Genomic DNA, 26,739 nt, shown 5'->3' with positions numbered 1-26,739 from the left:
TTGGAGGTGTAATCACTTTTATTCAGATTTTTGAGATCAATAGGATAGATTAATAATACCTGTCTTTCCAAGTTAAGATCTAAGACTGTTTCTAAAACTTCAAATAAGAAACTCCTGCTCGAAGTACAAGGATAACCTGAATCATCTTAAACCAGCAATAAAAAAGTAAAATATAAATTTTTATTTAGAATTAAAGCAAATACTTCAGTATCACAAACACAATATTAAACTTCAAGAAATATATCGCTAATTTGGAGTGAGCGTTTATTTGCACAATTACAACATGCAGACAAACCCAGAAGAGGGGAGCAGGCCTGGCATTTTGCAGCCCCAGCCAATGGTCACACCACCCACAAAGGGTAACACACAAAGGGGCTGCGGTCTGTGATGATCTGCGGGTGGAGGTGAAGGTGAGGGGGCGCAGGCGGCTCGGTCACTACTCGTTCTCGTCAGAAGACTCTCTCTCAAACGTGTAGGCCATGAAGCAAGCATCGGGTCTCTTGGGGACAAGGGGATGCCCCGGTCTCACAATCTCAAAGCCCATGAAGCTGAACGTACGGAGCAGGGCAGCTGCAGAGCAAACTGTGTCAGAGCCAGTGGGGCCTCCAGTACCCTGGGCTGTGCCCACCCGCCCAGCGGGCCCCCTAACACAAGGCCCCAAGGAGCTTTGGCAATAATGGGAAGAGGGCAGTGTAGACTGAGGACACCCAACAGGGTGTGGCAAGACCCACGGACAGCAGGACTGAGAAACCAAGATTTGAGAACGGGACCTTGGGCTGCACCCCGGTTCTGCCACCTAGGGGGAATGGATGATGCCTTCTCCTCTCATGCCAGCAGGACTGGCTGGCAATGGGCAATCACCTACCTCTGTCATCGCGGTCCTTATGGAAACAAATGAAGACGTGGTCAGCATGTAGCTGCTCCTCAGCAAATTCGAGAAGAACTGCGAAGCTGAAGTGCCACCATCAGTGTCTGCCTGCCTGCCCCCCATGGAGGAGCCCAGCCCCGCACCTCCCACTTCTCTCCGGGGCCAGATTCACAGGGTGCACCATTCTTCCAGGTCTATAGCAGGTCTCCCCCTGGGCACTGGGGACACTGGGGCCTGTCACTCTGTGGGGGTCCTCCCCAGTACTGTGGGAGGTTAAGCAGCACCCCTGGCCCTATCCCCCACCTCGATGCCCAAAACACCCCGTCATGATAATCACAGATGTCCACAGACATGGCCCAGTGTCCCCTGGGGTGGAATCCCCTGAGAATTACTGGTGCACTGCTTCAAAAGGGAACCCCGACCCGAAAAATGAGGATAGCCAGTCTGGCTGACTCGGGCTTCCCTCCTCCCCCGGAGTGGGGACACGCCTGGGCCTGCCCTCACCTGTCCTTGCTCCCCTCAGGCAGAGCGCCACCAGGGACCTCGATGTAGAGGCAGCAGCTGCTCAGCACCGCTCTCCAGTTGATGTGTTTGGCGTCTGTAAGCCTGGTCTGGACATTGAGAATTCTCGTCTTGTGGTTAGATGTTAGTTCCTCTGTTACAGTCAGCCGATTATCCTGTGAAAGACACGGACCTTAGACACGGACACTGGGGTCTTTCCCCCTCAGCATCACAATTCGGGAAATCGGAAAAGTATGGAAATGACCAGTTACCCAGCCCCGTGCAGTGCTGCCATCTGCTGCAGGGCCTCCGACGCAGGGTCAGGGCAGGAGCCCCACGCTGAGGCACAAATGGGAGCTGGCCAAGGGCTACTTGTGGCTTGGGCAGGGCCTGGGCTGCAGCTCAGCCTGCGTGTCCCTGACCCCCAACCCCCACGCCAGGATTCTGAGAATCAATGAAGTCATGTACACAGAACAGCTGGCTCACAGTGGGTGCACAAGAAATGTCAGAGAGACAGGGGCTGGCCAGCAGGTGGACAGCCACTGGCCCTGCTGGGGAGCCCAGGGCCCCAATACTTACAGAGTAAAATAAATTAGCTGAAAGATTGTGATCCCTCTGACTATTCCCTCGCCCACCTGGGATCTTCAGGGGTGGGTGAGGGGCATCAGGAGCACCACCGAGGCCCTGGACCCAGGTTACTACAGCAGTTAAGGGAGACCCTAGAACTGGAGAAAAACGGGTTGTGGTTAGTGGCACCGGCCTTCGGCTGAAGGCCAAGGTATTCCAGACTCCATGCCCACCCAGGACTCCTCGCCTCCCCCCTCCCAATCTGCCCTAAGTCAGCTCAAAAGCTCCACCCCAGGTAGAGACAAACAGTAATTTCAATTGGACACCTCTGTTAACGAGTTAAAATCCCACTTGGTGGTCTTTTGCCCTTGAACTATCTTAAGACATATATAAAGGCTCACCAACCCAATCCTACCTCCCTGACAAACTTCACTTCCCATTTCTAACTCACACCACTTTAGCTTCCCCTTTCCCGTTTCGCTGTCCGCTGTAAAAGTCGAAGTTCTAGTGCTTTCTCAGGCGGCCAGCAACCTGTCTTTTTACATGAAGCCTCCTCTCTGACAGCCCTTCTGTTGCCGGCCCACCACTAGGCAGGGCGCGTGGCGGGGACAGGCCTGCGGAGGGGCCCCTCCCCACCGCAGGCCTCGGGGTTGCGTCATCTCGGCAGAGCAGCCCTGTGCCCCGGGGGAGATTTTCACAATCGCGCAGTCTGGAGCGCCAGCAGCCATTTGCTGCGCAGTGTAAACAAGCCCCAAAGTCGCCTCCATTTTGCACGACTCCCATCGGGGCCCCCCCAAACCGCGGCCCGCGGGAATTGCAGCTCCCGACAGCCCTGTGGAGCTAGTAAAAAGCCGGGGTAGTGGGAGGTCTAGGATACTGCCAACTACTACAACAGGCAAACCTCATCTCGGTCCCCCGCTCCTCGGAGGCGGACACGACCACGTTCAACCAAAACGTCCCTAACGGAAGGAGAGGGACGAAGGGCCGGGGGTCGTAAGTGCGCGGGGAGCCGTCGGGCCGCCACCCCGAGAAAGGTCCCAGGCGGCATCTACGTGGCGCCGCCTCGCCCCGCGCGTCCTCGGAGGCCTGGCGCACCCGGACAGACGCCCTTTGGGGCCAAAAAGGGGGATCACCAAGGGAACCACAACGGAGAGCGGGGTACGAAACCCCGCTTGGTTGAACTTTCCCACCCGCGGAGTGCTCAAGATCCCCCCGGTCAACGCTAGGAGGCCGCGCCCGCAAAATGCAGATTCATGGGACTCACGGGCCCGACTCGGCCTCGGGCCAAACCACTCCCTAAATCCGACCCCCGATCCCGCGGCCTTTCCCCAAACTCGACCACGGACCCCCGCGGGCACCCAGACCCAGCCAGGTGCCCCCGCGCCCCCCGATCGCCTGCCAGGCCCTGGACCCCGGCTCCGTCCCGCCCCCAGCTCGCCAAGAACTCGCCACCCGCGTGATTGCCGCCTCGACAAAAGAGCGGATCTCGCGTTCCCGGGACTTCCGTGGCGCCCGGAGGCCGCCCCCCGCGGCCCTGCGCAGCGGCGCTTCTGGAAGCTTCGGGCGGGGGCGGGGCGCTCACCTCTCGCTGCTGCGGCCGCCGCGGGTATGCAAGCTGAGGAGCGGCATGGTGCGGCTGGCGTGGACGGTGGCGCTGGGTTTATTCCCCTCCTTCTCTCTGGCGAAGCAGTGGCTGTTGAGGATCCGCTGCAGGGAGGATTTCACCATCCGGCCGCTGGGGTCCGAAACCAGGAAAACCTCCGCTGCGCTTCTCCGCGCCGCCGCCGCTGCTCGCCGTTCGCAAAATGGCGCCGCTACCGCCGCTCACTTTTATAGCCGCCGCGCCCAGGCCACGCCCCCCACGCCTCCGGGAACACGGCTGCGCGAGGGGGCGAGGCCGCCAGGAAACCAGGCGCGCCCGCCCCTCTCGGCGTCTGATTGGCGGACCGCGAGGGGTCGGGGCGAGACCACGCCGTGAATTGGGCGAGATGCTTAGGGGGCGGGCCACCGTGGCGCCGAGAACGCGCGCGCGCGCGCCCAACCCGCCCCCTCCGTCCGCTCCGCCCCCATCACCAGGGGCGCCGTGCTAGGTTCGTTTTCCGGGGTCTCGCGGTGGCCCAGTCTCCGCCGTGGTCCTTGTCGACCTCCCTGGGGTCCCTTCCTCCAGCAGGGGCCCCCTCCCCTGCAGCTTGTGGCGACAAGACCGTGGGTATTTGGGGGGAGGGGGGTCCTAGCGCCCTCACTCACCAATAGGTCAAAATTATATTCAGTAATAACCTCATAATGATCGGTCATAATGATGGTTTTCTGGATTCAGTCTTTCACGTCTTAAAACAACTTACAATTGAGAAAAGAGCTTTCAATGTTAAAGATATTCAAATTTTAAGATAGTTTGTCTAACATTTGGGCTTAACAAAAATTTTACTTCTTGCAGATAAACTCGGATATTTCATGTGTGAACTATCCCCAAGCAAAGATATCACTCCTGGCAGTTTAAGTTAGAAAAACATATCAGAACTAAATTTTGCACTTACCAAGTGAAAATACTGTTCCTTTCAGGTCCCACTTTGTTTCATAGTTTCACGTTTTAGGCACAAATAGAAACTTAAAATGTTACATGGAATTGAAGCAACTCCTATTTGTTTCTTTGTCTTTTTTATCTCATTTTTATTCCCAATCTACTGTGTCTATTTGGGTTAGACACACAAACTTTCCCCAAAGGGACCTTGAATGATTACAAAACGGATAGAAATTTACTCTGCACACCATGTGTCTGAAACCCTGTGTATCTCAAAATTCCCTTCCCTGTGGAATGCAGTATTTATTTACTTATACAATATTTATAAGTAATAAAAATATCTAATGCATAGTAATATACATTATTAAAGCGCAACAAAAACTGTAACAATTGCAAATATTGGACAAACCAAATAATTTTCCCAGAGGAAGACTATTAAATGGATGACATTACTTAGAATTGCAGCTCATGGTCTCAATGTGAAAACATAAAGCAGATGCATTTTTAGTTAACTTTGTAATTGTTTTCAATTTTTCCATAGAGGCACACATTTTTATTGGGAGGGCTCACTCCCACCTACCCACCCACCCATCCTAGTGTGCTTCTTAAGTGTCCTCTATATTTGTAGAATTAGTATCTTTCTTATTATTTAGGCCTTGTTTTCTTGAGGCTGGAAGAGCCTCCGGGTTTCAAAATGTGTTTTTTTCCTCTTGGTAGATCTCCAGAGGATTCTGGGCCAAGAGTCCAGAATGCAGACCTGCCAATGGCTGGCTACTGGTCACTGGGTCACACTGTGTTTGCACCTCCTAAGTGAGGCCAGAAACTGACCAAGGTCATCCCTGACACCCAGCACAGTGGATTCAAGACTGTGGCCCTTGCAGCTCACACAGAATAGGTCCAGTGGGGTGTCTCCAAGAATTCCTTCCCTGGTGGGCCAGAATCTAGGGGATGAATTTTAGGCAACACTCAGGCCCGTTCATTTGCTGGGGAACTCCCAGTAACCTCAGGTGCTAAGACTCCAAGTGAGGAGACTTCTTTCTTCCGTGGCAGCTGTGTGCTGCTTCTGGACTAAGTATGGGGTAATTTGCAATCAGCGTGTGTAGAAAGGGGATAAAAACGCAGCCTGTTGGTAAAAAACAGACTGAAACAGGTTGTAAAAGAGCAGGGGTGGAGGAGAAAAGAAGTGTGTGTAGGGTCCGGGCAGGGCATGTCCGGGCTTAGGGGTTCTGAGGGCTCCCAGAGGGAGGGAGGAGCACTACCATATCACCCTTGTGGGGATGGTGGGCTCTGGTTCCTGGACAGCTAGCTCCCTCTGCCTGATGTCAGGGAGCTGGAAGTGACCAGATTGCAGGATGGGGAATGTTGTCCTCTGCTTTGCTCCCTGTGTGTGGTGGTGAGGGCACGCTGGGCGGGGCGGGGGCTGGGGAGTTAGGGTGAAGGAACGGAGGCACCTGCCACCCCCAACATTGTAAACTCCAAAGCCAGACCAGAATCTCCTTCCAGATTTCATCTGGCACTGAAAGGCTTACTTCCTGTTGGATCTTGGTTATGGAGCGTGCAGTGTTCAGTTGTTGAGGCAGAAAATTCCCACTCTCCACATTGGGGCCAGGTTGTTCTCTGGGGTCACTGTGGGGGAAAGTGAGGAGCATCCCTGGCCCCCACCCACTCGATGGCAGGAGCACCCCCAGTCGTGACAACCACAGATGTCCCCAGACACCACCCAGTGTCCCCCAAGTGTCACTTTCTCCTTCCTCTGCCTAATCTGGGTATGCCTACAAATGCTGATTCTAAGAGAGGCAACCTTCACGCTCAGCAGACCACCCTAGTTAAAGGCTCAGGATGGGCACAGTGGCCAAGGCAGCCTGCTCTGGCTGGGCTTGACGAGGACTGAGGGAAATCAGACAAGGGGAGGTGACTTGCTGGGAGAAGGGAGTCTGTGAGACGTGAAGGGCCCCCAGACTGCAGGGAGGGAAAGAAGACATCAAGGTGGGCTTCCTGGAGGTGGTGAGAGCTAAGCTGCTGGGAATGGACAGTGGAGAGTGTGGGAATGGCAGGTCAAAGCTGGAGGGTCCATGCTGGGTGTCCAGTATGGCGAGGTTAGGACATGGGGATAAGTGGGGGAGGCTGAGGGTCTCACTATGATTTTTTAAAAAGATTCGCAGAGTGTAGTCACCTGAATAAGAGCCCCCAAAGATGTCCACCCCTAATTCGTGAGACCTGTGGACATGCCACCTTATTTGGCAAAGGGAATTAAGTGCAGATGGGATTAAGTCAGGGCCCCCAAGATGGGGACGACCCTGGATTCCCCAGGGGGCCCAGTGTCATCACAGGGTCCTCATAAGAGGGAGGCAGGAGGCTCAGAGTCAGAGATGGAAGAGGCTGCGCTGCTGGCTGTGATGATGGAGGAGGGGCCACGAGCCAGGGACGCGGTGCCTCTAGAAGCTGGGAAATGCTAGAAACGGTTCTCCTGGGGCCTCCTGGAGGACCAGCCCTGCCCTCTCTCGGTTTAGCCCCGAGAGGCCTGAGTGGGACTCCTGACCCCAAAACTGTGAGACGATAAATGTGTTGTTTTAAGCCACTCAGTTAATGGTGATTTGTTTCAGCAGTTGCAGGAGACTCATACATGAAGTGATGGGACTATATCACTGGAAGATGACACTTGGTGCATGCATTTGACAAAAGCCATCCGACAGTGCACTTAAGACTTTACATTCCAGTCACTGTAAATTTCATGTAAACACGAAAGCCACAGACAGGTTCTGACTGATCTCTAGCACGAGGTGTGCGCTGGAGTGGTTATATGCCAGCAGCTGACCTTGAAACAAAGTTTACAAAGTAAGATGGGTAGACAGAGCCATGGACAGTCAGACGGAGGCGGCCCCGGGTGAACACAGCAGAATATCACCTATAGCAGCTCCCTCACCTTTCTGCATGTTTGAAAAATGTCAGAATATAATGTTAAAAAGTTAAAATAAAAAAAAACCTGGGCATTGTTTCACCACGTTCATTGCCATTTTCAAGCCTGGCCACTTCTCCTAACATTGTTCTCAGGAACAAAACTCTTGAGCCAAGCTGCAAGAAAAGGGGGAAGTAAACAAGGACCAACTATCATTAATTTGCGTCAAACAGCCTGCGGCAAGAACCAGGCCCAAGGAAGGCTTCCAGTTGCTGCAATTGGGCCACAAATCCACACACACATCTGTGGGGGATGATAAAGTGTCAGTAGCATTGCAACAGCGCTGTAAAAACATGCAGTTGCCAAGGACGACAGGGCTTGGCCAGAAATGAACAGTGCTTATCTCAAACTGGTGACTGTTTTTTTTGTTTTAATTACACACACACACACACACACACACACACACACATATGGTCTGACAATTAAGTTTGTGAACTTGTTGCAACAATGTGGCTAACCTTTTTTGATATCAGAGGGATTATTCATTATAAATTTGTACCAACTGGACAAATAGTTAACCAAGTTTACTATTTGGAAGTGCTGAAAAGGCTGCGTGAACAAATTAGACGACCTGAACTTTTCGCCAACAATTCATGGCTCTTGCATCACGACAATGCACCGGCTCACACAGCACTGTCTGTGAAGTAGTTTTAGCCAGTAAACAAATACTTGCATTGGAACACCCTCCCTACTCACCTGATCTGGCCCCCAATGACTTCTTTCTTTACTCGAAGATAAAGGAAATATTGAAAGGAAGACATTTTGATGACATTCAGGACATCAAGGGTAATATGACAACAGCTCTGATGGCCATTCCAGAAAAAGAGTTCCAAAACTGCTTTGAAGGGTGGACTAGGTGCTGGTGTCGGTGCATAGCTTCCCAAGAGGAGTACTTCAAAGGTGACCGTAGTGATATTCAGCAATGAGGTATATAGCGCCTTTTCTTGGATGAGTTTGCAAACTTAATTGCCAGACCTTGTGTGTGTGTGTGTGTGTGTGTGTGTGTGTGTACTGAGGTTCCAAAAAAATGTATACACATTTTAAGAGATGTTATGTATGCTCAAACAGTAGTTCGCCGTAATCAGAAGTGTCTGGACGCTGATGGTAACCACTTGGAGCACCTCTTGTAATTGCAGAAGTCAAACGTGACTTGTATTCATCTTTAGTTATCAGTATATATTATTACAATTAATAGTTTTTTCTTTTCTTAAAAAGTGTATACTTTTTTTGGCACCCTTTGTATGTATTTTTTTCTATGCTCCTCGATACACATTTCAGTACTTTACTTTTGATATTTCAAATATTTTCACAAAGGTTTCATCACAGAAAAAAGAGAAAGATTCATAGCCTGAGCGTGAACGTAACTGCTCTGCCATCAATTTCCTGCCCCATGTTGCCCAGGGCTCTCTTTTTAGCAAGTTGTTGCTAAGTATAAGAGCAATGGATACTCATTGAGGGAGCTAAATAGATGTGGGTATGTTTCTTACCCGACCTTTTTTTCTGTGTATATTTCTAATATCTGTGGTTATACTCTATATGTGTATGTGTATAGCCAGGCGCACAAGGCCACCCAGTGTGTGATTCCACTTATGTGAAATGTCCAGACAGACACATCCACAGACAGGAAGTGGTTAGTGGTTGTCAGGGGCTGGGGAAGGTGGAGATTTGGGAAGTGACTGCTAAGAGAAGGGGCTTTTTTGGGGGGTGATAGAATATTCTGAAATTAGATACAGGTGATGGTGGCAAAACTGTATGAATGTACTTAACGTGATTGAATTGTATTCTCTAAAAGACTGAATTGTATGGTGCGTGAATTGTATCTCAATAAAGCTGTTATTTTTACTTTTTATTTATTTTCCCCCCTTTCTCCGCCTCCCCCCCCACACACTCCAGTTTAAGCCGTTGTTTCTCAGTTTAGTTGTGTAGGACACAGCTCCCTGGCCCATGCTGGTGTTATGAGCCTTACGCTCTCCCCCTCCTCCCTGCTGAGGCAGTTGGTCACCAGTTGTTGATCCGCCACTCACAGCAGCTCACGGCAGCTCTCGCTGGCTGCCGACCACTCATGCTGGCTGCTGGCCATTCATGCTGGCCACTGGCCACTGGCAGCACACAGCAGCACTCAGCAGCTCTCACTCAGCAGCTCTCACCGGCCTCCAGCTGCTCACGGCAGCCCAGCTCCAGGGAGAGGTGTTGTTCACAATCTTAGCTATAGAGGGCGTAGCTCACTGGCCCATGTGGGAATCGAACCAGCGACCTCCGTGGTAGGAGTGCTGCGCTCCAACCACCTGAGACACTGGGCCGGCCCAAAGCTGTTATATTTTTTTAAATATTTTCTTTTTTTTTTTTTTTTTTTTTAATTGGGGAAGGGGACTTTATTGGGGAACAGTGTGTACTTCCAGGACTTTTTCCAAGTCAAGTTGTTGTCCTTTCAATCTTAGTTGTGGAGAGCTCAGCTCAGCTTCAAGTTGTTGTCCTTTCAATCTTAGTTGTGGAGGGCACAGCTCAGCTCCAGGTCCAGTTGTCGTAGCTAGTTGCAGGGGGGCCCAGCCCACCATCCCTTGGAGGGAGTTGAGGAGTCGAACCGGCAACCTTGTGGTTGAGAGCCCACTGGCCCATGTGGGAATCGAACCGGCAGCCTTTGGCGTTAGGAGCACGGAGCTCCAACCGCCTGAGCCACCGGGCCGGCCTCCCAAAGCTGTTATTTTTAAAAGATGACAAATGATTTCCCATACAGCGGGGCTGGGCTTGGTGTGACGCGTTCGGTCATCAACTAAATAAAAGTGTGCTTGTGTGAATAGGTGTCGTGACACCAAAATAGCCTACAGGTATTGAGTGGTTGTTTAGTACGGATTAATGCCTTTTAATCTTACTGCTCTCCTGGGAGAAAGTGATCCCACTTTGTAGATAAGGAAACTGAGGCTTCTGAGCTGGTGGCCTTGCCAAGGCCAGCCAGCAGAGCCTGGATTCCTGCAGTGGTCTTCCTCCAGGAAGCCCTTCCTGATGCCCCTGGACTCCATATGTCACCCTGGTTATGTGGGTGGCACACAAGCGATGCTTTGCAAAGTCTTGCTGATTGAATCCATGAGAGAAGCCAAGGAGTCCACCCTTTGTGGGTGCCCTCACCCCCAGAGCCCTTTTTTCTGAGGCTCAGAGACAGGAAGAAATGTTCCCAGGGTCACCGTGGCCAGCCTGACAGTGGCTCTGTGCTGAAGTGGGGGTGGGTAACCCCTGGCCAATGCCTGTTCCGGCTGCAGGGGGGGATGCAGCAGCTATGCCTGGCCCTCTTCCCCCTCCTACTCCAGCCACAGAGCTGATTGGCTCAGCCTGCTGCCTCCAGCCACCTGTTGCTGTCTGTCCTGGGGCCACCCTCCATCCTGTCCACAAGGCCCAGCGAAGCGGCTGTGGAGTAAGTGGGGCAGGGGAAGCCTGGACAAAGGTTGGGGTCTCCAGGGTCTGGGGAAGGCATCTCTGAGGTCCAGGGATATCCACAACTCTTGTGGCTGTCCCTGTACGTACCTAGCGGCATACAATCCCTGTCCATTGGACCCCTCCCCCACTGTCCTGCTCCAGCCCCAGGGAAGGGTCGTCTTTCTGCCCAGGGATGGCACAAACTAATGCTGGCAGTTGAGGCACTAGGGAAATTGAAAAGCAGGACTTTGGGAAGCCGACAGACTTGGGTTTGATCTCAAGCTCTGCATGACCTCTGGCCAATGCCTCTGTCCCTAGCCTCAGTTTCCTCCTCTGCTTGTGGGAGCAGACGCAGTGAGAGACAGGGACCTCAGTGTTGGATTGGGAGATGCCTAGGACCCCCTCACCCTCCCTCTGCCTGTTGAGGCCAGAATGAGGCTGGTCCTGGCTGCTGGGCTTGAGTTCCTAGATTTAGGAGGTCATGGGAGAACTGGGTGCCAGGAATGGCAGGTGAGGATGGTCTAAAGAGAGACCCTGTGGGGGCAAAGGCCGGGGAGGGGCTGTGCTGCACACTGGCCTGTCCTGCAGGCCTTGGGTACTGGATAAAAATAGTCCCTGGTCTCAGAGAACATGAGTCGACCTTGGGGCCCAGGGTTCTGGTTTGGGCTCTTTGCTCATCTCTGTGTGACTGTGGGTGGGTCCCAGCCCTTTCTGGGTTGCAGCAGCCTCCACTGTGGGTTCAGGGATGCTGGGGCCCCAGAGAGGCTGGCGATGGGCAGGAGCCCCAAGGCAGGCCTGGGGAGTCAGGAAGGGTGCCTGGGCCATGCCCTGCATGAGTCTGAATTTGCCAAGTGAAGAGTCTGCGTGCAGAAGGACATTAAAGGGCTGGGAGGAGGCAGGGGTTGGGTAATTCATGTACGCAGAGCCCCCCACTCCCCAGGTCAGGCCCAGGCACAGTGGGGCTTAGTAAATGCAAGCCGCGTCTTTCCTGTCTCCAACCCTCCACAGCCCACATCTGGACCTACTGCTTCTCAGACAGCTCCATGACAACCAGGGCCTTGGAAGAGCTGGATGGAGGCCTGGGCAACTGCCAGGCAAGTGCGGACCTCTCTGCACTGGATGACCGCTATCCAGGCCGGCCTCAGGAGAACAGGACTCGAGGTACCCGCGGGGGTACTGGCAGCATGAAACTCATGCCCCCATCCTCCCGTTGAGCCAGGTGGCTCATCTTCAGAGACCAGGACTTGGACCCCTACATTGGCTTAAACTGTACTCCTGGTTCTCACCTCTGGCCCCTTGGTGCCTCAGGGAGCCTCAGGTCTGTGAGGAGCCCAAAAAGCAGAGGGGCTTGGCCACACAGGTCAGGGTTCAGATCCCAGCCTGCCAGGGAAATACTGTGTGCCTTTGGGCAAGGCTGCTTCTGAGTCTGTCTGTTTTACAATCTATAAAGTGGGAGCAGCCAGCAGGCCCTTGCCCAGCAGAGCCCAGTGGAGGGTGGGATTGGCCTGGGAACCTCATGACCTTTAGTCTCCCTTTTTCCCCACCAACAGTGATGCCCAGCCTGGCTGACTCCAGCGGCTGGCCCCAGGTGAGTAGCTGGGGCCCTCGGGTTTCAGCCCAGAATGCCCCTGGAGTCAGGGACTTGCTGGCCAAAGGGATGGGTTTCTACAACCCATGGCAAAGGCTTGAGCTCCCTCACAGGAAAGATGGGAAGGAAACACCTGGGATGACTGATGACTCCCCACAGGATTCTCGGGAGCCTGAGGCTGAGGGCAGTCCCACAGGCGGAGTGGATGCCAGGCCCAAGAAGACAGAAAAGGGGCCTGTGGCCAAAGTGGCCCCAGGACCCAGCAAGGAGAGGCTGAAAGCAGGAGCAAGTGGGTTTGCAGGAGGCAGGGGTGAGGTGGGGGCTGGCTATGGACTGGCATGGGGAGTCAGTCCTGGGCTGGGTCTTTGGACCTGGGGGCAGGGGGAGACAGGGTGCAATGGGAGCTCCTGGCTGAGTGGTGTCCAGGTGTCACAGGCAGTAACTAAAAGGGCTGGGAGCCTCTGCTAATTCATGATTCAGCTAATTATCTTCTAGAATATTCTCCACATCCTATTGAAGCTGCCAAACTTAGTTCCCCTACTCAGGGCTGCACAGCCAGGGCAGGACTGAGCCAAGTTTAGGGTGCCGGTCTGCTCCTTGGTGCCACCCTCAGCCAAGCACTTGCTCGTGCAGCCCCCCGGAGTCCCGTGCGGAAAAAGGCACAGGCCGTGCCACCCCCGCAGCCGCCCCCACCACCCCCGGCCCTGAGCGAGGAGCTGCCCTGGGGAGACCTGTCGCTGAACAAGTGCCTGGTGCTCGCCTCATTGGTGGCGCTGCTGGGCTCAGCCTTCCAGCTATGCCACGGTGAGCCTGCACTCCCAGGGTCGGGTCTGTGCTCCCCTCCATGGACAGGCCCCTGTCACCCCCACCCCCTGCTTTGAGAGTCCCCTTCCCCCTAGCATGGACCTTGTGCAGGGTTACTCCTCCGCCCTCCTTGCCTTGTGCACCTTGTTTAGAGACCAACCATGTTATTCCAAAGTCGGGCCTGGGCCCCTCTCTGCAGGACGAGCTTTGCTTGCTTCCTCCCCCTTCCCCCACTATGGACCTTGAGGGAGCTTCCCCTCCCAGTATGGACCTTAGTGTACTTCCCTCCCCGATAAACAGCCCCCCTCCATGGACCTTGCATGCCCAGGATGGGCCGTGTGCACCCCCCATTTGGTGAGGCACTCCTTTCTCCTGCACCAGGGTGCTTCTGCAGCCCATGGAGAAACATGATCTGTTCTTTTGCAACCCGAATGAGGGAGGTTTGGGGGGAAGGAGGGGCCCCGCAGCAGGGGAGACCCGGATCTGCTTCCCAGAGCCTGGAGGGATCCAGCCCAACCTCAGCATACCCACTGGAGTGCGGCTGGCCCCTTCACCTGTCCCCAGGCAGGGAGCTCTCGCGGGAGGGGCTGGAAAGGACAGTGTGGTGGGCCTCTTGGTGAAGGCTGACATACATCACCTCTGGTCCTCTCCCAGATGCCGTGTCTGGGGAGGCCGATGCCCCTGCACCTGTCCCTGAGCCATGGGTCCTACCAAGCTCGGCCCCAAAGGAGCCAGCTCCGCTCCTGGTAAGTGTTTCTTTCAACGACCCTGGGCAGAGGGGCCCTCATTCAGGGAAGGGGCCTAGGCCAGTAGTGTAGGCCTGCGCTGATCCCACCACCCTACACACCCGCGTGGCAGCCAGCGCCCGTGGCCTTGGCGCCCCCATCCGGATCCCCTGTGCCCCAGGTGAAGGCAGGGAAGAAGACTGAGGTTCCTGGGAGCGCGGAGGCTGTAGAGAAGGATGAAGGGGAGGCCACTGGGAAGGAGCGCTCGCCCCTGGCCTACCGAGGGCCCAAGGAGAGGCAGCAGAAAGAGAGTCCACGGAAGGAGAGGCGCCGGAAGGAGAGACCACGGAAGGCTGAAAAGCCACTGGCCACTAGGGAGCCCCAGGGAACCCTACTCCGGGGATGGGAGGCACGCGAAGAAGGCCCTCGGCAGTGGGTGAGGGACTCCCGAGACTCTGAGCACAGGAAAAGGCAGACCTGGACTTCCCCACGGCGCCCTGGCGAGGAAGACCGGCCTCGGGGCCGCCAGAAGCACCGCTCTGGCAAGTGGCGGGACTGAGCTGGGTCTGGATCCTGCGCTGGAATCTTGGGACATCTTCTCGGTGGCCCCCGGTTCCAGCAAAATAAAGCGAGTACTGCGGCCCCCTGCATTGCCTGCTCCTTTGCGTCCTGACCCCAGAACCTGAATGGCGGGGATGGGAACTTCAGATGGGGGTTCAGTGGCGGATGGGAAAGGTGGGGGGAGGCAGTGGGTGCCAACGGTGATGACCGGAGTCCTGTGCGCCAAAGGACAGCTGGCGAACGACGACCCCGCCTGCCTCCAAACACTCATGGACACCCCTGCCGCGTGCTATGGTCTTTATTGGGGTTCGAATAAATATGGGCAGTGCTGGGCGCCAGTCGGGGCGCGACACAGGGTCACCGGCAGCCGCACTCGGTGGCCACCATGTTGGGCATGTGGTGCGCACTGATGCGCTCCTCCGACAGGCTGATGAGCAGCTTGCCCGCGTAGGCCGTGGGCACGCAGCAGGGCGGGCGCTCCAGGGCTGCCCCGCGGGCCTGCATCTTGAGAAGCAGCACCACGTGATTGCCATAGCGTGGGTTTCGGTCAGACTGCGGCCAGCCGCACTCACCTTGGCAGTTGTTCGCCTGATACGTCTCGGGGATGAGCACTGAGCGCTCAGCGCGCAGATCTATGCTTAGCTGGTGCAGCGCGCAAGGCCCGCCGGCGGCCCCGGTCCCCGCGCTGCGCTGCGCCCGCGCCGGCCCGTAACGCTCCCGCCCGCGCCACTCGGCGCGCAGGCCCTGAAGTGCCTTTAGCAGAAGCAGCGCACGCAGCGGGCCACTGGGGCTTCCTGGGTCCCCCGGGGACCCCGGGCAGAGTGCGAGCAGACGCGCCAGCAGCGGAGGGGCAGCGGGTGGCAGCCCTGGGAGGCCACGCAGCTCGGCGGCCGCCACCTGCAGCTCGGCGGCCACACGGCGCGTCAGTCCCGCGGCCCATGGCGAGGACATAGGTCCCTGCGGCTGCGGCGCGGGATCCACCGCGGCGGGCGGCAGCAGGAGCAGCAGGGGCTGCTCGCCATCGAGCAGGCGCTCCAGGGCCGCGGGGTCTGACAGGTTGACAAGGCTCTGCGGGAAGCCGGCTAGCGCTCCTGGGTCCACGGACAGGCGTGGAGGCGAGGCCCGGTCCGTGGGCCCCCGAAGCGCGCGCACCAGGCGCGTGAGCGTCTCGAGGAAGGGGTCGGTGCTGGGCGGTGGCTCCTTCGGCTCCAGGATCGGTCTGGAAGGCGAGGGGGGTCGGGTGTGTGCGCAAGGCGGCGCCTCCCCCACCTCCTCCGCGCTCCTGGGCCCAGCTAGCGCGTACCTGGACGATGGGAAAGGCAACCTGTCCAGCCGGCCATGCCCGGGCAGGGGCGCGGGCCCCAGGCGCGGCAGCAGGAGGAGGGCCGGGGTCATCCGCGTGAAGCAGCGGCCGTCGGCGCCGAACAGCAGCGACTGTAGCTGGGTGGTGCTCAGGAGGGCACCTGCGCGGGAGAGTGGCTGGCTCAGGGTCTGGGCCCAGGGTAGCCGCCCCAGTCCGCTCCCTCTCGATGGAGCCTACCTTCTTCGCGGTGCCGCAGGGTTAGGGCGAGCCCAGGGCTGCGCCAGGCCCCTGGGGGGTGGTCCACGGCAAGCGCCAGGTAGCGGGTGTCCCCGGACAGGCAGAGACTCTGAGGAAATTGGTGCTCTCAGCCTGGCTGGGCAGGGGGTGGTGGGAGCAGGGGTGCCCCTGCTTTGTCGGTTGCCCTTCACGGTTCCACCCTGGACACCTGGAGCCTTTCTCTTCAGTGCAGACCCTTTGAAACCCGATCCTCCTCCCCTGCCCTGGGTGAGGGTTCCTGGGGGCGGGGAAATGACCCTCCACCCTGTTACCTGGGCACTGGGCAGCCCAGCCCCTGTGACAGTGACCTCAGGGCCTGGCCCGGGGTACAGCACCAGCAACGCCAACTCCGGGGAGCTGATTTCTCCAGGTGGGGGCTCCTGGAACCTCAGCGAGGGCGCTGGCTCCCATGTAACTGCCGCCAGGACAATGGGGAAGGGGGACGCCTGAGCCACTGAGGCCGAGTCCCTCTTCCAAGTCTGTCCTGCAGGCCTGCAAGGAGCTCACCGCCACTAGGAGCCTTGGGGAGCCCGCGGGAGAGGTTGGACAGCCCGACACGAGGTGCAGGACGTTGCCGGGACAGGGGGGGTTGGGAGGACTGACAGAGTCTCTGGGTTTGGGGAACTAGGGGAAGGCCCACAAGGATCACCTGGGCAGCCCCTTTCTAGGAAGTGGATCTGAGGCCAGTGGCCCCTAGGGAACAGCCACCTCCCACCCCAGGCTGCCTAGTGTGCAGAAGGGGCATTCCTCCACTGAACCTTTAGGATTGCTGGCCCCACCCCTGGGCTCCTTCCAGATGAAGGAGGCACCTTCCCCAGCAATGCAGGAGAGATCTGGGAGCCCGGCACTGGGAACCATCAACCCCCAGATATGGCAAAGATAAGGGCACACACCCCTCCGGCCAGACCCACAGCCCAGTCAAGGGGAGCCGGGCCATTAGCAACTTCCCCAGGAGGCTGGGGAGGGCCCTTGGCTCTTATTTGGGAAAATGGTGGTCACCATGCAAACAAGTGGTGGTTGGGGACCAGAGTGGGGTTTCCCGCCCAGCCTGGGCCCCCACGTACCTTCCTCCAGGTGCAGGACCACCAGTCGCTGCCCCCTGGGCTCCCCCAGCCACTCTTGAAGCCACCGCAGAGTGCGCAGTGCAGCATGCCCATGGCTGGGGGTGCAGAGCCCAAAGGTAGCCAGGTCGCGGGGCCCCCAGTGGGCGTGCCACACAGCTTCCAGGAAGGCCCGCTCATAGCGGCTCAGGGCCCCCACCACCCGCAGTGGGGTGCTGCTGCCGTTGCTGTCCCTGCCCAGTGCCACCAGGCACAGGGGGTCCTGCGGGCTGCCTGGGGGCCAGACACCTGGGGGCGACCAGTCCCAGTCTTGGTGGAAGATGAGACCCCCGGTGCCTGCATGGGGCTCCCCAGGCAAGGCCTCCTCTCCAGGGGTCCTGGCCCTCAGCAGGGCCCCCATGGCCCACAGCACCAGGGCCAACCGAGAGAGAGGTGCAGCCCGCATCCTGGGAGCTGCAAGGGGCTGGGCTGCCCCTGCTTATATGGATCGGTGAGCCTGGTGTGTGTGTGCTGGACAACAGCCCCTATCTCCTCCTGGGATGTGACCTTGGGAGCCAGCACCCGTGTCTGCCACAACCCTGGGCCTCCTCAAAGCCCCTTCTGTTCCAGACCGCCCACCTCTATCTCCTTCCCACCAGTGATACAAAGTGTGGCCTGTGACTGATTTGTCCAACTGTCCTTGACGAGTTTTTCTCTCCAGAGTGGGAATGTAAGCAGGGAGTGACCGACCCAGATGGGCCAAACATCAGTGGAATCAGGTCTGTAGGAGAACAGAGGGGTAGAGCCCATGCGCTGGAGGACAGACCAGGCCCTGAGGGGCACCAGATGTCTGGGTGTTCAGACCACCGGGTGGGTGGGCCTGGCCAGAGAAGGGCAGTGTCTAGATCCGACTAGGGCTCGGATCTCCTGCCCATTTACCGGAGGCTCTCGGGAGCACAGACATCTTGGCCTGGAGAGCCCGAGGACAGCAAAGATCCTGTGCTTTGCTCTACCCCCGCAGGACGGCCCCGGCCCTGCTGCAAACTGGCAGCCTGTCCTCCACCCTGCCATCTCCAGGACACAGCTAACACATCAGGGCACCCACAGTCTGGTGGGCCACAAGGACTCGAAGCCTGACCTTGAGCCACCCTGCACGTGGTGGAAGGACCCCGTAGGAGAGTGGTGCCACTATGCCCGTCAGCCCCCCAGCCCACCCACCACCACAGCAGTGCATCCAGGTGCCAGGGAGGCTGTTTAATGAGATCTGGGCACACAGCATAGCTCTATACAGAAACATCAAACTTCGCTCTGGGAGAAAATATAGGAAAACAGAAATGCAGACTTGCAGAGTCAGGGTGCGGCTATTCAGTTGGCTGGGGGAGGGGGTGGAATGTTCCCAGGGCCCTCTGAGGGCAGTGGGGGCCTCAGCATCGGGGGCATGGGAGCTGAGGGATGGACCCCAGGATTGGAGGGGTGAACTCCTGGAGGCTGGGGGTGGACCCCAGGAGCTGGAGGATGAACCCCAGGAGGGGGTGGGTGGACACCAGGAGGCTGAGGGTGGATCCCTGGAGCTGGGGGGTGGACCCCAGGAGCTGGTGGGTGCACCCCTGGTGCCTGGGGGTGAACTGCAGGAGCCGGTGGGTGCACGCCTGGCGCCTGCGGGTGGACTCCAGCAGATGGAGGAGGGTGGACCCCTGGGGCTGGAGGATGGACACCTGGAGCTGGAGGGTGGACCCCAGGAGCAGGAGGATGGACTCCAGATGTTGGTGGGTGGACCACTGGTGTTGGGGGATGGACCCCAGGAGCAGGGGGATGGACCCCAGATGTTGGTGGGTGGACCACTGGTGCTGGCGGGTGAACCCCGGGAGCTGGTGGGGGCAGCTGGGGAGGGCCCGGGGGCCCTGAGGGCGCAGGCCCACTGGGTGGCATGGGGGGCAGAGGCAGGCCTCCTGGCGGGGGCGGGGGCAAAGACTCAGGCAATGGCGGCCGTGGGGGCAAACCATTCATCAGTGGGGGCGGTGGCCGCTTCACCCCAGGAGGCCCGGCAGGGAGACTCGGTGGGGCCGGAGGCTTCTCCATCTTGAAGTGAAACTGGAGAAAGAACTGGAGAGGAAGGGAAGACTGAGTAGTGCTCTTCGGGGCTTTGGCTAGGGGGACAGGACTGCCAAGGCAGTGGCTGGAAGGTCCTGGAACTGCCTAGACCTGGAGCAACTTACCTGCTTGGTTTCCCTGTTCCAGTGAGTCCAAAACTTGCCCTCGGCCTTGTCAATCTCCCTGCTCGGCACCTGCGTGGGGAGGTTGGGTGGGTGGGTGGGGGTATGTGGGGGGGTGGAGATGGGCCTTTAAGAAACCCTCCAGGGCCCAGGTTCAGGCAGAGACTGCCCCTCAGCCCTGGAGATGGCCCAGGGGACCAGGCCCTGAGAAGGGCTAGAGCTCAATTTCTTGGGGCAGCAGGTATGGCTTACATTCTGGTTCTGCTGCCTAGCGACCCCACCGCCCCAGGGAAGTCACGGTTAATGCTGTTTTTCACTGTTGTCTGCCCGGGCACACGATGTGGTCACAGAATCCCTGACCAGCCTGGCATAGAGGCTTGTCATTGCTGGACATGCAGGGGGGGTCCACTCTTGGCAGGCACTACCTTGGGACGCTGATTCCCACCCCACAGGCAAGGCCCTACCAGAAGGAGCACCTCTGGAGTGGGCTGCACTAAGGGACAGGCATGGGGACCAGCACACGCTACCTTGAAGGCAATGGTCTCATAGGGCTCGGCGGCCATCAGCAGGTACTGCCACCGCCGGTCAGGGGGCTCGATCCTCTGCTCGTAGGCTGACATGAAGCGGTGGCGAGGCATGATGCCCTCGGCGATCTCAGGGTAGTCGATCTGTGGGGACACGGCCAAGTGGCAGCACAGCCTTCCGGAGCCCCTCCCATCATGACCGGACCCCAGGACTCATCTCACCTGGAAGAGGAGGCTCTGCTGCCCCATCTCTGTGTCCCTTTGCTTGGTCACTGCAACACACGAGGGTCTCAGGTCCAGGCCGGCTGGTTGCCCCCCCCCCCCCAGAAACTAAGGACCCATTAAATGGAGGGAGGGACACTAGGGGAAGTCACCTGGAGGTCGCGGGTTGCAGTGGGAGAACGGGCTATGTTACCCTCACCCAAGGCCTGGGACCGCACTGAGCAGGAGTTGAGGACCAGGCACTGGGGGCGGGGGACTAGTGAGGGCCTGCACCCCTGCCTCCCAGGGAGGGTGCCCTTGGCAGCAGAGCTCCTGGGACTTCCAAGTCATTCTCCGCACAGCTCCAGAGCATCTCACACTCTTCTTTAAACTCTCCAACATCTCCCCGTCACACTCAGGACAGAGACCAGACAGCCTATTGTGGCCAAGAGGCCTCTGGTGGCTGACCACCTGGATCCTGACACTCCCGCCCTCACTCAGCAAGGTGGCCTGCCCCAGGGCCTTTGCACGCTACGTCCTGTTTACAAAGCCAGTCACCCACAGGACGCCCCCACCTTGTTAGAACACAGTCCCTTGGGTTCCAAGTGGGTCACGGGGCCTGCTTTCCGACCCAGGTAACCCAGAGCCTTCCTCTCTGCCAGGTCCTACTGAGGAAGCTGCTGCGAACAGACCCTCTCTCGCCCACTCCACTTCCGGTCTAGGTTAAGAGGAGCCACGCTCCAAGCTCCCAGGGGAGAGACACAGCAGGCTTGCTGTCCCTCCCACCCTTCACTCATCTTCCCAGGAATGTGAAGAATTATGAGCTCCCACGACACTAAGACGTGCACAAGGGATGCTGTACTCAGCAGTTGTGTTTGGGAAAGTTCACGTCAGGAAGGTGGGACAGATCCCAGGTGGGTGGGCGAGTGAAGACCAGTGAACAGCAGTGTCTGTGTGGCTCAGGGACAGGGTCACTCCCACTGGTGCCAGCTGTGGCGCCCCCCACATCCCCCAACAGACTTACCTTTGTAGCCTGGGCGGCCAATCTTCACAAACTTCTTCACCTCCACCTTGACCTTCTCTGGCGCCGGCTGGGCTGGGGCCTCTTTGGCCTCCTTGGCAGCTCGCCGGGCCCTGCAGGCGGGATGCACATGGCACTGTGGTCCCTACACACACACGCTGCCAAGGCCACAGGCCCCAGTGCCAGGAGCTACCCTGCCCCCTCACTGACCTTGGAGTGCCTCTGCCAGGTGAGGGGGCTGGGTGGGGATGGGACAGACAAGAGCACCTTTCTCTTCCTAACACATTTCCCACTTCCTACTGAGGCGCCTCCGGAGAATCCCACCCGTCTTCTCTCCACAGAACCCTCACTCTTGCCAAGTGAGAGGTGCATCCCCTTGGTCCTCTCACATCCAGGCAATTGTACCTCCCACCCCCCCACCCCTGGCAAGGCTCAGTGTTCCGACTGCAGGCCAGGCTGGCCCCAGACCACCTCTGCGCTGTCGTCTGGTGTGGCTCACAGATGCTAGGGAAGTGTCAGCTCCTGACCCTGGGCGTGGGGGTGATGTACTCACAAGTTGGTCTGGTGCTTTTTCCCCTGGGTGTGCGCGAGGTAGCTCCCCTGGAGTGGGAACACAGGGACACAATTAAGGACAAAGTGAGCAGGATGGACTTGGCATCCTGTCCGCCTGCTGGGAGCAGGGCCCCAGTGTCCACAGTGCAGAAGGGAGAGACTCTGACATTCAAGGCTATTCAATAGTGCACTGTCCATGGTTGTAAATAAATTCTAAAACAAAGCAAATGTACAACATGGGAAAGGACAAACGGAGCCTGCTCATTACTGCACAGTGAGCACTTGTCAGACTATCGTATGGATGACCTAACGGTCATTAAAGGAAATGAACAGGAACCACGCCATGAGACCTCAAACCCCAATGTAGAATGTTCCGGAAGTGCCCCGTGCTCACAGACGCACACCTGTGTGGCAATGGCACCAACGGTGTTAAAGGAAAACGTGCAAGCAAGAAATCCACAGCAGTGGTGACTTCCGGGGCCCGGAGTGCCAGTCAGAGGCTGGGTACAAAGGGGCGTGGCCTTCACATGGAGTGACCAGCGGGCCCCAGTCAGAGCCCCTCTGCCACCGGCAGCATTCTGAACGATGGCAGCATTCTGAACCACGACGAGTCAGGTTAATAAGAGCCCTGAGGATGGGGGAGCAGCGCACCCTGCCGGCGGGGCCTGGGGAGAGGATGTGGGCCGCACAGGGAGTAGTGCTGAGAACTCACCTCGTTGTTGTGCAGTGTCAGGCACAGCTTGCATTCGTAAGAGCCCAGGTGGTTCTTCATGAAGTAAGGATCCTGGGGACGGAGGCACAGCCCGTTAAGACTGTGGGAGACGGCGCCCTGCGGCCCCACAGCCGTCTGCCTGGGACGGAGGGCTAGGAGAAGCCTGGGGCTGTCCCGGCAGGGGACTCCCAGGGCAGCACTGCAGGACCACCTGGGGCCCTGTGGAGATGGGGACCACTTGGCAGGGCTGGGGTTGACACTGCTGGTCCCTGGCCCCCACTCTAGCAGTGGGCATCTCCAGGGAATCCCTGGCCACATATTTGTGGCAGTTTGGGGTCTAGAAGGAGGCAGAGCCCAAACAGCACTGCTGGTCATCCAGCTCCTCGGCCTGGTTCTGGCAGCAAACCCTGCCAGCCTTCCAAGTGTCCCAGCACAAGCTGGATAAGTAAGCGGGTTAAGGGAAAGACCATGGAGACCCATGTCTCTGCAAGTGCTGTGGGCTGGACAGCTTACTGGCCATAAACCAAGGCAGCGGGGGCAGGCATGGAGCAGACTGGCAGGGTCCAAACCCTAACTCCACTGGCCAGTGGCTGTGTCATCTTTGACAATGATGACCCCTCCCTCCACATGACTGTTTCCTCACCTGCAAAATGGGGACAGTAACAGAACAGGCATGGGCCCCACACACCTCAGAGGGTTTCAAAGTCTAAGGGAGCCATATACTGACTGCTGGGCTCTCACCTGGGCCACTCAACATCTGTGGTTATCACACTGGATGTGCTCCTGGCATCGAGTGGGTAAGGGCAGGAATGCTGCTCAGGAGCCTGTGGTGCCCAGGATGGCCCTCAGCAGTGCCGGGGGAGACCTGCTCTACCAACAGCTCTGTGCAGCTGAACAAACATGCTGCCCTTCACTGCCCGTGGCTGGAATGGTACCAACCTACATGATGCCGTCATGGCCCTCACCACTGCTTCTCCACGCCGCTGGGTAATTAAACAAAACAAAACCCCTTACACAGAGGAAACCCCCTCAAACATGGGGTCACTGACAGCAGGCGGTCTTGGGTGGGCAGTGGAGACTTGCTGCTCTAGGTTAAGTTCCCTCGTTTACAGGTGAGGAACCCGAGGCCCAGAGAGCTGGGTGGTTGCTCAAGGGTAGAGGCGTGACATCTGGACCATGACTCCCCGGGGAGAAAGGAGGTTATGGGGAGCCCCCTCCAGCCCTACCTCACCTTGTTGATGTCAATGGTCTCCAGAGCCAGCTGCCGGAGACGCTCCCTGCGGTCCCGGTTGCTCTCCGAAGAGGAGGCCACCCCTCCACTCCCGGTCTTGCCCCCGGGGCGATGCTGGAAGTCCATGGTGAGGGCTTTGGGGTTTTACTGGACCGGGGAGAAACCTGGAGAGCAAAGGGGAGAGGCAGTGAGCTTGCAGAACCTGGTGGCTGTCACTGGGGCCTCCCCGGGACTGGTAGACAGGCAGGCAAGGAGACCATGCCCCTCACATTTGTCTCTCACCCCGGACTCCTGCCGCAGCACCCCCCTCCCCGCCCCATCCCGGCATCCCTCCATCCTAAATGGCCAGAATAAGCTCCTATGTTGCCAGTGGCTGGCTGGGGTTGGGAAAAGCTCGTCCAGACAATCTGATTGACTTAGGGAAATCTAAACCCATGTAAATACTCAACCGCTCACCAATCAGGGCAAAACCAGTAACCACTGGAAACCAAAACTGCTGGTTACTCCAAGACCATTGCTCATGTGTTGTCCCTCCTCCCCTAGCAGTACTCCCACCCCGAGTGAACTGAGAGCTCACAGCCTGGGGTGAAGGTCTTTGCACAGGTATCTGGGCTCCTGGGCAGATCAGTTTGATTCTAAGAACTGGAATGAGGGGCCTCTGGGCTGAGAGCCAGGCACAGAGAGGCTGTGGGTGAGGGCCAGATTGAAGAGGGGATTTCATCAAAAGCTGCCCAGTGACCAGCAGGCAATCTGCCCTTTCCTACACCATGTCCAAAGGCAGGTGGCCCAGGTCAGAGGCCCCCAGCTTAGGGAGGACTTCAGGAGACTTTTCTGGGGAAGGAGCGCCAGGGAAAGCATTCTCAGACACTAACAGTTGGGGTCCCTCATGCCCCAAATAAAATACCAGCTCCCTGCCAGGCCGACTGAGCAGTGAGACCCATCAGATGAGAAGCATAGACAGCTCTCACACACAGAGGTGGCAACTTCACGTAACAGACACAAAAAATCCCTATTCAGCTGAGGAAAAAAAATAAACCTGATGGAAACCTCAATAGATGGTGACAACATCTTGCCAAGGGTTAGCACAGTGAATTAAAACCGCAATGAACCCTGGGAAAGACAGGGTGATCCAAACAAAAAATTGAATATGAGAGCTCGGAGGTAAGAGTCAAATAAATATCTCATAAGGAAAACAACAGAAAAATGAAAACATATGAGGCAGTGGAAGAACCTTGATGAAATTCCAGAGTGAAAACAGACAGAAACACAGAGAATATTATCAAAGAAATATTATCAAAGAGCTAACACAAAAGCATTACCAAAAAACTGAAAGAAAATGCCCCAGGACTGACAGGACCTATTCCTTCCAATAGAAGCAAAAAGACTCTCAATAAATGGATCATGAAACTTCACACCAATGAGAAACATCTTCCATTTGCACAGACAGAATATCAGAAGCAAGAGGTTAGAAAGCAGAATGGGGCCAGAACTCTCAGAACTGAGCATGTAAGAGAAGCAATACTCCCACAGTTTTCAATGTAGATTTTTAACCCAGAGTTTCCATTTTATGCCCCAACTGTGAGTGTAAGTAAATAAAGCCATTTTCAGGACTCAAAATCAATCAATCAATCCATCAATCAATTTCTTCAAAAGCTACCCTGCAATTGATGGGCTCACACAAGGAAGAGGAGATAGTTAGACTGGAAACAAGCCAACCCGGGAGAGCACTGACAGAAAGTTCTAGGACAACTGCTTCTCTGTAAGGTGAGCAACCAGAACAAAGTGAAGCAGAAGTATGTCAGCATTTGGGAGAGATGTTTCTATGGGGGAAATTTTTTTTAAAAAAGGACCAATTCGTTTAAACCTGTGGAAAAATACAGTCTATCACCATTTGAGGTGGATGGAACTTTGAGGAAAAATTAACAGGAGGAAAAGAAAGTCAGGGTAACAGAAAAAATGAAAACATTAATTAGTTCGGGGTGGGGGTTGGGGGAGAACAGTACAGGAAAAACCGCACAGATGAACTTGTAACTTGCCTTAGCGACGAAGAATACTTTCAGTCTCAGAAAACAGAACTAATAATTTGACTAAAGCTTGTGATATGTAAACGCATCCAGGGTAGGAGGCTGAAGTGGGAGTGGGTGGGAGGCAGAAATACGCCCTCATCAATCACGTAAGAAGTTAGCAGGTCGCGTCTAACACCAGCACATCCAGAAAGAATGATGTTTACAAAGATAAAGACGGCTTTAAAAAACTGAGCAGAGGCGGCCTCCGGGGCAGAGGACCGAGCACGGATGAATGGCAGCTTTTGATGAACATACTATTACCTCCTTAAACCTGGCAGACAGTTTATTATCGGGAGCTCCTCTCGCACGTTCTGCAAGGCCAATGGATAAAAGAAAGAAGCTGACCGGGCATCGCAGTCTGAATGGTGGAAAAGTCATTTAACCTCGGGGCTTCGCCGGCGAAATGCAGCCAGCTAACTGGCTCCGGTGGCCTTCGGCACGGCGGTGGGCACTCTACTCCCAGGACCTTATGTATTATTTATTTGGCCTGGAACTGGTGATCACTGTTACCCCCATTCCAGTTACAGAAACTGAGGCTCAGAGAAACCGAGTGACTCCCGTACCACAGAGCCTGTCAACTAACGGATACAAATTAATGCTCAGAGGGGTCCTCGGTTACACGGAAGGCGCCATGTGAGCTGCTACCCCGACCCAATCCCAACGGGTCTTTGGAGAATCCCAAGCGAGCGGAGGGCTCCGGGGACCCAGAGGCCCGTCATTCTCCGGGGAGGGGGCGACGCGGCGGCCCGCCCTCAGCCTGCGCCCCCGTCGCAGGCGCCGCAGGCGCCCCTCGCTCACGTCTGCTACCTCCTAGGGAACTCCGGGCTCCGGGGCCGCCGCTCTCGCTCCGCTTTACACCTGCACCGGATGCAGCGGTCCCGTTGCCTTTTCAGCCTCCACTACCGCCACGACTTCGTCCTGCGTACGTGCGCCGCGGGCTACGAATGCACTTCCGGGGCAAACGGGGCGGGGCCTCCCATGTGCGCATGTCCGGCCCACCCAGTAGCGCGAACGAGAAGCTCTGTAGGTGTGAGGACCTACAGAGGGCAGGCCGGAAGCTGAAGTGCGCATGCCCAACGGGCTCTCCATGGCCTCTCGGTCGGT

At 56.9% G+C, this 26,739-nt stretch overlaps 4 protein-coding genes across 8 annotated transcripts; 1 reads left to right on the top strand and 3 right to left on the bottom strand.

Moving 5' to 3' along the window:
- On the bottom strand, positions 1–3,756 carry OAZ1 (ornithine decarboxylase antizyme 1). The gene is given in 6 exon segments (XM_019743984.2): positions 1–570; positions 866–951; positions 1,373–1,545; positions 1,949–2,035; positions 2,037–2,094; positions 3,519–3,756. Coding segments are annotated over 6 exon segments (684 nt in total). The 5' UTR covers positions 3,665–3,756; the 3' UTR covers positions 1–436.
- Positions 3,757–8,176: 4,420 nt separating this feature from the next.
- Positions 8,177–14,585, top strand: JSRP1 (junctional sarcoplasmic reticulum protein 1). 4 transcript variants are annotated; one of them, XM_019743973.2, is made up of 8 exons: positions 8,177–8,337; positions 10,713–10,816; positions 11,827–11,979; positions 12,369–12,406; positions 12,566–12,695; positions 13,040–13,210; positions 13,865–13,956; positions 14,069–14,585. In XM_019743973.2, the coding sequence occupies exons 1-8, from the start codon at positions 8,333–8,335 to the stop codon at positions 14,492–14,494; spliced, it is 1,119 nt and encodes a 372-aa protein (XP_019599532.2). In that variant the 5' UTR covers positions 8,177–8,332; the 3' UTR covers positions 14,495–14,585. The 4 variants fall into 4 exon arrangements, with proteins under 4 accessions (XP_019599532.2, XP_074193602.1, XP_019599534.2 ...); XM_019743975.2 differs by having other exon boundaries at positions 8,181–8,337; positions 14,117–14,585; XM_074337501.1 differs by lacking the exon at positions 10,713–10,816 and having other exon boundaries at positions 8,180–8,337.
- A 193-nt stretch (positions 14,586–14,778) lies between these two features.
- On the bottom strand, positions 14,779–18,221 carry AMH (anti-Mullerian hormone). The gene is made up of 5 exons (XM_019744001.2): positions 17,140–18,221; positions 16,348–16,490; positions 16,037–16,145; positions 15,800–15,959; positions 14,779–15,715 (listed from the first exon to the last, which is right to left on the bottom strand). Exons 1-5 carry the CDS (start codon positions 17,579–17,581, stop codon positions 14,854–14,856), a joined length of 1,716 nt encoding a protein of 571 aa, XP_019599560.2. The 5' UTR covers positions 17,582–18,221; the 3' UTR covers positions 14,779–14,853.
- Positions 18,222–18,354: 133 nt separating this feature from the next.
- SF3A2 (splicing factor 3a subunit 2) lies at positions 18,355–26,592 on the bottom strand. Of its 2 annotated transcripts, none has more exons than XM_019743967.2 (9): positions 26,443–26,592; positions 23,570–23,733; positions 22,339–22,410; positions 21,628–21,674; positions 21,078–21,187; positions 20,075–20,124; positions 19,856–19,996; positions 19,332–19,400; positions 18,355–19,218 (listed from the first exon to the last, which is right to left on the bottom strand). In XM_019743967.2, the coding sequence occupies exons 2-9, from the start codon at positions 23,693–23,695 to the stop codon at positions 18,481–18,483; spliced, it is 1,353 nt and encodes a 450-aa protein (XP_019599526.1). In that variant the 5' UTR covers positions 23,696–23,733; positions 26,443–26,592; the 3' UTR covers positions 18,355–18,480. The 2 variants fall into 2 exon arrangements, with proteins under 2 accessions (XP_019599526.1, XP_019599527.1); XM_019743968.2 differs by having other exon boundaries at positions 26,434–26,576.
- Between the last annotated feature and the right edge of the window lie 147 nt (positions 26,593–26,739).

Source organism: Rhinolophus sinicus, linkage group LG07 (genome assembly GCF_036562045.2).
Source record: "Rhinolophus sinicus isolate RSC01 linkage group LG07, ASM3656204v1, whole genome shotgun sequence".
NCBI classification, from domain to species: domain Eukaryota; kingdom Metazoa; phylum Chordata; class Mammalia; order Chiroptera; family Rhinolophidae; genus Rhinolophus; species Rhinolophus sinicus.
The sequence above is the reverse complement of the archived record's forward strand: the minus strand, read 5'-3'. Positions and strand labels throughout refer to the sequence as shown.